Source organism: Panthera leo, chromosome B1 (assembly GCF_018350215.1).
Source record: "Panthera leo isolate Ple1 chromosome B1, P.leo_Ple1_pat1.1, whole genome shotgun sequence".
Taxonomy (NCBI): Eukaryota; Metazoa; Chordata; class Mammalia; order Carnivora; family Felidae; genus Panthera; species Panthera leo.
The window spans coordinates 15311366-15324344 of record NC_056682.1 but is presented as its reverse complement, the minus strand read 5'-3'; the positions used below and the strand labels follow the sequence as shown (position 1 = coordinate 15324344).

The 12979-nt window shown below is 49.8% G+C and overlaps 1 protein-coding gene across 9 annotated transcripts in view; it reads left to right on the top strand.

The window, feature by feature from the left end:
* Positions 1 to 12979, top strand: part of IRF2 (interferon regulatory factor 2) — an 87175-nt gene that overhangs the window by 57275 nt on the left and 16921 nt on the right. For all 9 annotated transcript variants that reach the window (XM_042934270.1, XM_042934276.1, XM_042934273.1 and 6 more), the window contains one exon: positions 6751 to 6868. In XM_042934270.1, the coding sequence (XP_042790204.1) occupies positions 6751 to 6868 (118 nt within the window). The remainder of the gene's footprint in view (positions 1 to 6750; positions 6869 to 12979) is intronic.

The window sequence follows — 12979 nt, the reverse complement described above, 5'->3', positions numbered from 1 at the left end:
TGATGACGGTATGGCTCATACCTGAGACTTGTCCCTCAGACAGGCCTTGTTCCTTCGGCAGAAGGCAGGCGATTCATCAGCCGTAAGCGCAGCCTACCTTTTGAGTTTAAATCTGCTTGCACCTGTCCCACAGTGTAGCAGCAGAGTATAGGTAAGGCCAGTAACCTTCCCAAGTTCTGTGGCTCATGACTGCCAAAGCCAGTGTGTTTCCTGAAACGTTTGTGTAGATTGTTTCCGAAGTTAACTCTCCAGGTTGCCTGGAATCGGACAGTTCGAGGGCTTTATCCTTACTGAGCTGTTAATACGTTACTTTTGTCACAGTGCCTGAGCTCTGAGTTAATATGTCCTGTGCAGTGTGCACCTGGGTAGGCCAGGTAGGTTTCTTGCACGGAGAAAGTTTGTCTCGTGTCTAGTAACCGGGTAGGAGAGTTTGCTATTGAGACAGGCTCCTTCCCGTCTTCGTTGAGTTCAAGTTGAAGTCTTAACTAGCAAATGATGTTTCGAACGTGTGGGCTAAGTGTCAGCATTTTTCTTGGGTAGGTCAGGCAGTTTCTGTCCTTGCTCTGTGTTCCTTCAGCCAGGAGCTTCCCTGAGACTGGGAAACTGAGGCCCCTCGGCTATGCAGTAGGTGCAGAAACTCTGCCTCGATGTTCCTCGATGTTCTCTTTGTGAATATGTATGCTCTGAGCTCAGTGGACCATGTTTTACTGGAACCAGGCCTTGCCTGAGTGGAGGTAACCATCTAAGGAAGTAAGACTGAGACACACAGTAGTGAGCAATACTGTATTGTGCATCCCCAGTGCGTATATGCGTTTCAAAAACATCACAAGGCCAAGATCAATAAGGAGAGAAGTGGATAAACAGAGGGGTGGTAGCTGACATTTTAGAGCCAGGTTCTACCCAGTTCTGAGCTCTAGTTATTATGTCATTTAGCTCTCCCTGTGATGGGCAGGTCATGAGGAAATGGAAGCACAGGGGGGTGAGTAATTTCCCTAAGGTAGCACGGCTTTTGAAACTGGGATTTGAATCCGGGCCACTCTAGCTTTGGAACCCACACTCTTTCACCACACCTGGTGCCTCTTGGCCTTTCAGAAGCTGTGGGACCCGAGCCAGGCTTTGGGGCAGGGATCAAATAAAATGGTCGTCAATCCCCGGCACCAGGAGCATCAAATGAAGGCCGGGAAGTTAGAGTTGCTGTTTGGTCTTCCCTGGATGAGTCAGGAAACTGGCTTAATTAGAGCAGGAGTCTGTGTGAGGCAACAGTGGGAAACAAAGACTGTGGGTGAGGAGGATTAGAAATTAATACTTCCTGCCTCACTGGATTGTTTGCAGATGAAACAGACATGCTTTGAAACTGTAAAGTGCTTCCAGATCAAAGCATTGGTGCTATGATGGGAACTATATTTGAGGAGGTTCCTCTAAAGCCACTTGGTCAAGACCAGGCCTGGTCCGTATTAGTTCTGACTGCAGACCTCTGGGTACAAGTTACAGAAAAGCAGGTATTTGGTTTTTATTAAAAACATTTTTTCTAATGTTTATTTTGAGAGACACAGCGCAAGTGAGGGAGGGGCAGAGAGAGGAGATGCAGAATCCGAAGCAGGCTCCAGGCTCTGAGCTGTCAGCACAGAGCCCGACGCGGGGCTCGAACTCACGAACCACGAGATCACGAGCTGAGCTGAAGTCAGACACTTTAACTGACTGAGCCACCCAGGTGCCCCTGTTTTTAGCACAACTTTCTTTATTTTTTTAAATTTATTTACTTATTTTTGTGAGAGAGACAGAGCGAGTGGGGGAGGGCAGCAAGAGGGAGAGAGAGAATCCCAAGCAGGCTCCTTGCTGTCAGCACGGAGCCCGATGTTGGGCTCGAACTCACAAACCGTTGTTAGATCCTGACCTGAGCCCAGACCGAGAGTCGGATGCTTAACCAAGTGAGCCACCCAGGCACCCCTAGCACAACTTTCTAACCGAGCTGTTGGCTCTAACGGTGACTTGAGCTGGATTAAAAACAACATGCTCCCTTGTCGCTGTCCAAAGACCACCTGGCAGGCTGATACTGGAGCGATCCCTTCCTTGGTCGGAAGAGGTCTTCAGTTTTTAAACCTTAATCAGGTGAAAACACAGGCTGACAACCCACTGGAACAGGTAATGAGAGCTGCCCTGGATGGAGCAGGGGAGAGGGCTTGCCCCAGGTGCCTCCTTCCACTCTTGATAGCTCTCGAGGGTACCGCTCAGAGCACAGTGCCAAGGCTGGGGGGTTGAATAACCTCTCTGGATGGTGTTGTGCAACGAGGCATGGTTGAACTCCTGGGGTAAGATCAGAGCATGATGGAGTTGATATTTGGGAGTAGGAAGGAACGGAGGAGAGGAGACCACACTGGGCAAGTGTAGATGAGGTGGTGGCAATTGGAACGGAGAGGAGGAGAGTTTGGATGGGAGGTAGAGGGTGAAGACTGGAGTGGATCAAAGAAGAGATCCTGAGTCCAGACCCTGAGTCCAGTCCTGTCTGTCTTCCCTTATTAAGACAGAAGGGAATGTTGGGAGTGGAGCATGTTTTGTGGAGAAGAGGGTGAGTTTAACTTGGGACGTGTTGAATTTGAGATGACAGAGACCCCTCTGCAGCCAGTGTCAGGTAGAAAAGTCGGATCTAGCAGGCCCCAGAGCTCAGGTAAGCGCGGGAGCACAGGAGTGTGGTCATGTACTCGAGAACGACACTGGAGGCCTTGACAACAGATGTCTTCTCCAAGGAGGAGCTGTATGAGATGAAAGCAGAAACCCAAGGACAAGACGAAGAGAAAAGGGAGCCAAGGAGAGAAGTCAAAGGGAGGTTGCAGTGAGAGTAGGAAGAGAATGAAATTCTAGGGAAGTTCTAGTTCCAGGGAAGGAAGGAAGGTGTCGTAGGACTGCGCGGGAGGCGTCAACCTGTTTATTAGAGTTCCTGCTCTTAGCGGCTTCATGGTGTGGAGTGTGGAGTCCCCTGGGCATTTATGGAGCCCAGCCATCAACCTGAAATTTTAGTTAGTAGAGAGACCCAGAGATGTCCTTCAATGTGGCGTCAAGGAGACAGGCTTTGCACAGATGAATTAGGGCATTTCTGGCAGTAGGGGGCTGGATGGCCCATGAAAATGGTCATACGGCCATTGTATTTGGCCTCGAGGAGAGGGACGTCTGGACAAGGGGCTGTGGCACAGGAATGAGATGGAACTGGCTTGGAGCCAAGGGCTGAGTGCCCCTTGCTGGCCTCTGACTCGGTCTATCCCCAAACCCCTCCAGCAAGTACAGCTTTCGAGACCAACCAAAGATGTGTTACTTTAGAGGTCTAAAGAGGACGGCCCCTGCCCTTGCACTCTCTCTTGTGCCAGTTTGCTTTTGCCTAAAATCCCTTTCAACTGCAGACCAAACTTTAGATTCTATACTGAGAAGAGAGGTTCTTGGGCGTAAATATTTGGCAGAGTTAATGCACCATGGAGGGGTCTGAACCTAAGCATAATCTTTGATTTTCTTTGGGGCAGGTTGGAAACCAAAACTAGCTGATTCACAGGACAGCCTATCTCTAAACTAAGAAAGGGAACTGAAAGAGGAGGCTGGCTCAGGATTAATCTGGCCCTGAGATAGTACAGCAAGGCAGGGGACAGGGCAGGCCTGGGGCACCATATGGGACCAGGAGATGCTGGACAAAGACCTCTATGCGCGTGTTCCATAGAGAACTGTGCACCCCCTTGCTTAGTTTGACTTCTTTGCTTTTTAAAAAAAAATTTGTTAATGTTTGTTTATTTTTGAGAGAGAGCGAGAGAGCGTGAGCCGGGGACAGGCAGAGAGAGAGAGAGGGAGACACAGAATCTGAAGCAGGTTCCGGGCTCTGAGCTGTCAGCAGGATGCAGGGCTCGAACTCATAGACCATGAGATCATGACATCACTGAGCTGAAGTCAGAGGCTTAACTGAGTGAGCCACCCAGGTGCCTCCCCCGCCTTTTTTTAAAGTATATAGTTTAGGTTTGACTAAGTACAGTGAAGACCCTTTTGTTTTGCACCCTGCGTGGAGATCTTTCGGACAGGCGCTGGCTACATCTCGCTCTACAGTGTACTCTTACTGTCCTTCCAGAGTGATGATACCAGCGACATGGTTTGCGCTGCAGATTTCAAAAGCAACAGGGCATTTCTGAAGTAGGACGTTCGAAATAGTCTGACTCATCTCCGTTGGAAGAGCGTGCTGTTCGTTGCGTTAGAGACGTAGCGCGGGACACAGGGTAGGGATGGGGTGGGAAGTAACACGGTGTGGAAAATACTTCTGTCTGAATCTCTGTGGGGATTAGCGCAGGGTTGATTAAGACAGAAAGCTCCTGGAATAGGATCATGTTGCGTGACGAAAGACGGAGTTCGGTTCTTGTATCTCCTTAGGCTAAAAGTAGTGTGATCTTGGAAAATTAATTTAGTCTCTGAGTCATAGTTTTCTCAAGTGTAAAGTTGATAGAAGTATCACTTGCCACTAATTAAACTGTAGATCATGCGAAGCACTTGAGAGGCCTTCAGCTGAGATCAGAATAATTTAGGTCTTTAAATCTATGCACGTCTGGCTGCCTCGTTACTTTTATAAGCAACCTAGAAGCAGAGTGAGTAAAAAATAACTTGACAACCTAAGAGAGCCATAAAGATTAGCAGTTCCTTTCCTAATTCCTGAAGATGTTCTGCACATAGTTCCTTTTGGGCAATTGCGGAAGAATGGATAGAGGGGCGTGGCCAGGGAGGGAGATGTGGAAAAGGGGCCGCCGAGAAAGCAGCGAGAGAGGCAGGTGGCGTCAGAAGGTGGGGAATTAACACCAGACGGTCACATTGTCAGGAGGGATAGTGCATTCCCCCCCCCCCGTTGGATGTCGGAGTGTGGGGTTGAGGGACGGGACTTAAGGACAGGTCATTGCATTCGCGAGCAGTTGTATTGGTGATCTTGAATAATAGAAAGCATTTATTTGATGCTAAGTGCTAGGGGCATATTTGTCTCATTTAATCTTCACATCATCCCTGGGACATGGGTCCCTTATCGTCCTCAGCTTACAGCTGTCTGCAGTGCCCTAGAAGAGGCTTGAAGAGGGTTAAATGAGGTCCTGCATCCAGTACAAGGTGGAGGAACCAGGCTTTGAGCCCAGGTCCGTGTGGCCGCAAAGCCTGACAGACAACACGCGTGTCCTCCCGGCCCCACAGGAGCCGGGAGCTTGAGCCCGCGGCTGGGGTGGCGGCCCTACCCCAGGCTCTAACAAGGGTACGGGTGAGGAGGCTACGGTGGGAAAGGCAGACACCTGTTCAGGAGTTTGGCAGTAAAGGAAGAGAAACGGTGGACACTCGTGTCACAGGCAAGCGAGTGCTCCCCAGAACGGGCAGAGTTCCTATTTGGACTTGTACAAAGGGGGAGATGCAAGGCGCTGCAGGAGAAAGGGAGAAAGGGGTAAGACTGTGCCGGGGGGGACTATCCTGGGCCCTTCTCCTGTTTGCCCTTTGGGGCCTCTTGTCGGCCGTGCAGTGTGGAAGTTTATTAGGACTGAGCTACGGGGTGAGGTGGTGCCTTCGAGGTTAGAGTGAGTTACCATGGTGGGAGTCTGCCAGGTGGGGTCATGAAGGAAGAGGTTAATTTCTTCCTCCTTCCCTAAGACTTTTGGGGAGGGGGTGTTCATCCCTGATTCCAGGTAGCATGTAAACAAATGGGTAAGACTAGTTGGCATGCCTTGGAGGTGCCACCACTCTGGATTTTTCAAAGCACAGGCATGTCTATCTCCGATGACCTTCTGCTCCCGTCTTGTGTTCTTTCTGCCCCCACTCTTCATTCTGGTTTCCCAAAGGGGTTGTCCTGTGTGGCTTTTTTTTTTTGTCTGGCTCAATTGATCATAGATGCAAATGCAACCTGACCTTGAGGAAAAGCTGTCTCATCAAAATGCTGAAAGTCCATAGGTACCTCAGCACTGGCTCCCCCAAAGTTGGTTGGCTTTCTCAGAGGTCGGAGGGCTCCGGTGGGCTTGAATAAAGCAGAATGGAGAGCTACACTAAGGAAAAGGAATTTGTTGCATTGTTTCAATAGCATGAACAAGTAGCCTCTCGGGCGGCCCGGGACGTTCACGCACTCGAAAGGCATTTACGTGTAAGCCCTGGGCGTGGGGTTGCCCCACTGGACTCCCGTGGCGGGGAGGAAGCCTTCCACTTGGTCTGGCCCGTGTTGTCCGCCACCGGCCCAGAGCAGGGTGCTCAGGTGACCAGGGCCCAGGGCAAACCTTACCTGAGGAGAAGTCGTTCACAGCGTCCCCTGGGTTCCTGTTCTTGGCGCGATGGTTGAGGCGGACCTTCTCCTCAGAAATAATTGTGGAAGACGTGGCACGATTCCTCCCCTTAGAAAGGCAGGAGTTGGCCCTCTTGAGCACCCCGTCTCTCAGAGAAGGAAGATCTGGCAGCTAGGCACACGGTACCCAGACAGTTACGCAGCCCTGCTCAACCCCCAAACCGTCCTCTACAGGTGTAAGCATTTCATAAACGCAAACCAGCTTGCTGGGACCCTTTCCTAGAAGGAAAAGAAGAGAGGGCCATACGTGGTAGGTCTAGTCTATGCAGAAACATGCTTCTTTAGCTTCAGGCTGATTTAAATTAGCAGGGAACGCATTCGGGAGACGAACATGACCCTAGCGTTAAAGAAAGTAGACAGAGGGTAGAGTTGAAGCTAAGAAAAAGGAGGGAAAAGGAAGTGTTCTCAATTCTTTTTTCTTTTCTTCTTCCTAGCAAGAACCAGTTGAGTCATCTTTGGGGCTTAGTAATGGAGTAAGTGATCTTTCTCCTGAGTATGCCGTCCTGACTTCAGCTATAAAAAATGAAGTGGATAGTACGGTGAACATCATAGGTAAACTGTTTTGACATCTCATTTTTCATACACACAAGCAGCCCCCCGGGGTCTGAAGTTTGTAAAACGTGATTTGAAATAACATAGTCAGGGGGAGGAGGTCTTGGAACCGTCTGAAAACGCAAAGTTCCAGCCCCTAGATTTCAGGGCTGAAAAAGAAAGACCTCTGAGGTCAGATAAAGGAGCTTGCGATGGGTCAGCCTCAAGAGTGACTTCCCCGGAGAGTCCGGTAGGTGAAATGGGTTTTTTTTTTTTTTCTCCCAGTGGCTCACGATCAGCAGTTCTCCGTCTTTCAGTAAGCGGTCACGTGGGCAAAAGTGTTATTCATTTAACTTGGGACCCAGAAGAGGGAAGACTGTCCTCGTGGGTCCTCTCTGCCCCTGCTCCCTGGCATACCTCCCATACAAGCGGCGCTCGTTCTTACAAATGAAGGAACTGAGGCACAGAGACCTGTTGCCAGAGGGCACACTTTGATTCCACAGAGATTCTTGAGCGCCTTCTGTATACCAGACTCCGAGCTAGAAATAGGTTGGGGGGCAGGACAGTCTCTGTGGAAGGACGGTCAGTCACCACATAGCGCCACAGATATCTACGGCGCTGGCATTTGAGAAGAATGCTGCAAAGAAAAGAACAAGAGGGAATATCCGGGGCCGGATTTAGAGTGGGGGCTTCGTGAAGGAGTGGCATTTCCTCTGCAGTGGGTGGGTGAGGAGGGGCCACGTGGGGCGGGCCCCAGAACTGTGGGACATGGACCTCAGTGTAGGAACCCACTGGGAGGACTAGGAGGAAATCCAGAGGGGCCGAAGTCCCCCCCATCTGAGGGGGACACAGGGTAGGCTCCTGGGGGCCTGTGCAGGCCATGGGAAGGACTTTGGATCTTATTCCCAAACTGCCAGAGGGTATGTTTCAAAAAATACGTATTTTTAAATTTTTATTATTTTATTTAATTAAAAAAAAAATTTTAATGTTTATTTATTTTTGAGAGAGAGACAAAGTGCGAGTGGGGGAGGGGCAGAGAGAGAGGGAGACACAGAATCTGAAGCAGGCTCCAGGCTCCGAGCTGTCAGCACAGAGCCCGATGCAGGGCTCGAACCCACGAACTGTGAGATCATGACCTGAGCTGAAACCAAGAGTCGGACGCCTAACCGATTGAGCCACCCAGGCACCCCAAATATATATATATATTTTTATATTGAAGTATAACAGACAGTAGAGTGCACAACCGTTTTACATACACCTGCAATGTAAACACCACCCCTTGGAGGGTTTTCGGCAGGAGGGTGACCAGTGTGAATTTCATCTCAACCAAGTCCCACTGGGCCACTGCCCTGAGTGGACGGTGGGGGTTCTGTGCGGGAGTGGAGGCCCGTGACCTTGTCTTCCAGCTCCAGCCCCAGAATCCACAACCCGGCCTTGCCCTCAGGCGCCTTTGCGTCCCTTAAACCCTTCCCCGTTTTGTAGCCTGTCAGGGCTTCTGATGCCGGTAAGAACCAGTGAGATCACGCAGAACCATGAGAGCAAACCTCCTGTCCAGGTACCTTCGTTCCTGGATCCTTAGCCGAGTACTGATGGGAGGCTAGGGATGGGTGTTGTAAATGTCACTCGCCCCTCCTTTCCCCTGGGTTCTGGCGACTGGGAAGTAGGATGATGTATGCAGGGACTCCCCTGAACGCTGCGGGCTTTGGCAGAGTGCGGTGTGAAGGAAGGACGGGAGCATATGTTGCGAGCTCGCTGTATCAGGGCAGATAATGGCCCTGCCTGCCAGGCTTCCCTTCCTCGGCAGGCAGGCGGTCTCTGGAAAGCCTTCCCCATTGAGCCCTTTAAAAAGAAACAGCAACAACAAGCTAATTTGCCAAGACTCCAGGCACTTTTTCTTAAGATTCAGCTATTTCCAGGGAGCTGGTGGGTTTTGCGCTACCCTTCATTTATGCGGTGAATTCAGCCTCAGATAAAATGGCAAACAAAAGCCAGAGTGGTATCAGAGGGGTTTTTTCTGGCCTTTTTTTTCCCCCCTTAAACATTTGGTTGAGTCTTTGGCATGTAAATTCTCTGTCAGGTTGATTGTTCTTTGCCCTTTCGGTAGGATTAGTGCTCTAGGGGCTGGTGCTAATTTAATGAGTCATTACTTCCTTACTTCCGGGCAAAGACTGGATGCCCGGTTTGGTGTAGAACTTGATTACACGAGTCTCTTCCTTGGCCTAATAATAAAATAATAATGGACGCAGTAAAAGGAGTTTGAATATCTTGAATCCGTTGGTGGCCCTCACAACGCTGTATAATAATATACCAAGTGGATCCATACAAGCATTTTAAAGGAATGGGTGATTGGTGATCCTTGTTAACAGCAGCTCTATCTCCAGTTTTAAACCCTTCACAGATTTTTTTTTTTGGTCTCCACTCCCACGTATCATTAATTAGCCATTCCCAGCCTGTGTGACTTGTGGACGGAGGTGACAGACACAGGGATTCTGATTCCGAGGCCACTGTGGAATTTGAGAGATTCGGTTTCTCTTAACCTTTTAAAAACGCTTTATTGAAAACTGACACCGTTTCTCGCATTCAGTTCGTTTGTTTCTAAAACCGGGGTTCGTTCCAGTTTTGTATTTAGGCACCAAGAGGAAAACTTCCAGATGTTTTCATTCTACTTTTATGAGCATTATGTTGATAGGGTTAAAATTGGGAACTGAAATGAGTACTTGATATGAGAGCAATTTTTCACACTGTCCGTAAGCTCTTAGGTAGGGAAATAGATTGAAAATCAATACGTCAAGTCAGTGGAGGCCAACCACCCCAGTACATTTTCATTCCAGACAGGGTAGAGGTTATTGTAAGTGAATCCAGTTCAGTGTGGAGAAGGAGAAAAGGGGAACGGACCGTGGCCCGGACACAGGGACTCTTGCTTGATTGCTGTTCTGTTTGACTTTTATTGTTGCCAGAGATGATAACGGTTAGTCACACGCAGGCTTACAGGCACACGCACCCTTGTGGCCACCGGCAGGCTGGGTCCTGGGCTTGCCTTCTTGTCCATAACTGCTGAACGCACTTTCAGATGTGCCTAGTGGTGCACAGCAAAAAGGAGCACAGTGTCTCAATACTTAAGATTTGTCTTTTTACTTATTTATTTTTTTTGAGGGAAAGGGAGCAATTGGGGGGCGGGGGGCGGGGTGGAGACACACACACACATACACACACACACACACACACACACACACACACACAGAATCCGAAGCAGGCTCCACGCCAACAGGCTGACGGCAGGGAGCCCGATGTGGGGCTCGGGCTCACAAACTGTGAGATCATGATCTGAGCTGAAGTCAGACGCTCAACCGACTGAGCCACCCAGGCGCCCCGGGATTTGTCTTTTAATGTTCCATCTCTCCTGTCTGATTAAACACACAGGTTAGCGTATAAGATAGCCCAAAGACCCATCCCTGCTTTCCTTTTAAGGAGTGGGGGGGGGGGGGAACACTCCTTTATTTTTATTTTTACTTTTCTTTAGCATTGAATTCTGTCTTGTGGGGGAGGAGGGGGGGAGGACTTCTGTTTTTAGGAAGCGGAAGACGCCAGCAACATGTTGAATTGTTCTGACAATACCCCCTGGCATCTTGCCCAGGTTAGCAGCGCTTTTGCTGAGCCGTATTGAAATCATCTCCGGGCCAGTGTAAAAAGTTTGCAGGTGCGGACATTCTGTCTGACTTGCCCAGGCAGTGCTTTACAACCCCATTGTGTTTCTTGATAAAAGGTAACCCCACCCTTCAATAAAGCAAAGATTGCCGTGTAACAGAGGAGGCTATTCATTGCTCCAAAGTAAATCGAGCAACCCTTAGTCACGAATAACAATTAGGAAACAATGTAATTTGAATTTTGTCTGGATTTTGTCTGCCCAAATGCACCTTATGGATGTATGTACTTCTTCTGGTAATTGCTTCCAAATTTGACTGGCTTTGGAAGCAAAGCTTGGTAGCTCTTTCGGACAAGCTTAGGAGCTCAGGTATCACCAGGAAGGACCTGCGTTGGAAGAGAACAGATTCGCGACGTGGGTCCCCACGAGGACCTCATGGTTATGACTCAAGGTTGGCAGCCTCTGGCACCAGAATTCCTAATGCTTTGAGGTCGACCAAAGGTGGTGCTAGGCGGTAGAATTATGTCTTCATCTTTTCCCAGCTCCTTTGCTCACCCTTCTTTTGTTTGCTGTTTTTCCTGGTGCTTAAGATGTAAAACAAAAAAACTTCATCAACAAGATAAATAATAGCTTGAGGTGGCTCTTTTTTTTCATATTTTTTAAAGTTTATTTATTCATATATATATATATATATAGAGAGAGAGAGAGAGAGAGAGAGAGTGTGTGTGTGTGCAAGAGGGGAAGGGGCAGAGAGAGGGAGAGACAGAATCCCAAGCAGGTTCCGAGCGGTCAGTGTAGAGCCGGACGCAGGGCTCGAACTCACTAACTGTGAGATCATGACCTGAACTGAGATCACACGTTGGACGCTTAACCAACTGAGCCTCTCAGGGGTCCCTTGAGGTGGACCTTTAGGTGGAAGGCATTCCCTGGCAAGGGAGAGGGAGTGAAGGTCTTCCGTGCTCCTTCTCGGGGTGGGGTGGGGGGGCTGCGCCTCCTGCCTGTTTCTGGGAGGGCTGAGCCGTTCACCCCCTCATGCGACAAGGCATCCGGTTCTGTTAGGACTAGAAAACGCAGAGCAACATGAACCCCCACGTGAGACGTGAACCCAGACCCAGAACCCATAGTGCACCTTATTTTTCTCCGGTGGACCTGGCCTGGAAAAGCCTGGTCACAGAGATGGGCCCGTGCGGGACGCTCTCCGTCACCATGAGCGTGTAGAGTTCCGGCAGTAGTCTGAGCTATGTCTTTTCAACCTTAAGAAGTTTTTTTTTTTTTTTTTTTTTTTACGTTTTTATTTATTTTTGAGACAGAGAGAGGCAGAGCATGAATGGGGGAGGGGCTGAGAGAGAGGGAGACACAGAATCGGAAGCAGGTTCCAGGCTCCGAGCCGTCAGCCCAGAGCCCGACGCAGGGCTCGAACTCACGGACCGCGAGATCGTGACCTGAGCTGAAGTCGGCCGCTTAACCGACTGAGCCACCCAGGCGCCCCCAACCTTAAGAAGTTTTGATTTGCCCAAGAAACCTGGCATCCTTTCATGAGGCTAAAGGTTTCTCACCTTCCCCTCTGCCTTGCCACTCCCACCTCATTTATAATTAACCATCAGCTCCTCGGGTTTCTCAAATCCGGCCCCTTCTTTCTATTTCTGACACCAGTCCCAGTCACCTTTGCTGTTGCATCGCTCTGTTTCCATTCCGCCCCCGCCCCATTCATTCTCCACACAGAGTGACTTTTTAAAAAAAACAATGCCAGTCTCACCATGTCACCATTGTCCCCAAGACGAAGATCTGAGTCTCTCTTGTCTCCACAGAGTCCTGGTGACCTGGTCCTTGCCCACCCCTTTTATTTGTATATATACTTTGAATGTTTATTTTTGAGAGACATAGAGACAGAGTGTGAGCGGGGGAGGGGCAGAGAGGGAGGGAGGCACAGAATCCGAAACAGGCTCCAGGCTCCGAGCTGTCAGCACAGAGCCCGCCGCGGGGCTCGAACCCACGAACCGTGAGATCATGACCTGAGCCGAGTTTGGAGGCTTAACGGACAGAGCCACCCAGGCGCCCCATGTATTTGGTTTTGAACTTGAATGATTCAGCATGTTGTGACTTCCACGTGCCTGTCCAGCGTGCAAGCGAGGTGGCTCTGGCTTTGTCACTGTGGCGCGGCCCTTAGGGCTCTGTCAGCGCAGCACAGAAAGAAATGGACGTTTGGCAGTTCCGCTGGGAAGCGTAAGCTGCTACCCCGGCACGTCTCACCCACATTTTTGCTCCCAGACTGTTGACCCTCGTGATGTATTGATCAACTCTCCTGAGATTGTATTGGGGCAGAGTATTTGCTCCCCTTGATGGTAACACGTGGTGCTGTTATCTCGGCCCCGTCACCCTCGTGCTTCACCCTGACCTACATCAACCGGTTGAGGTGGGTGCAGGCTGCAGGGGGTCCGTCTGGCCTGTGCGAGGACAGAACTCCATTCTCTAAAATTATTAACCCTGTA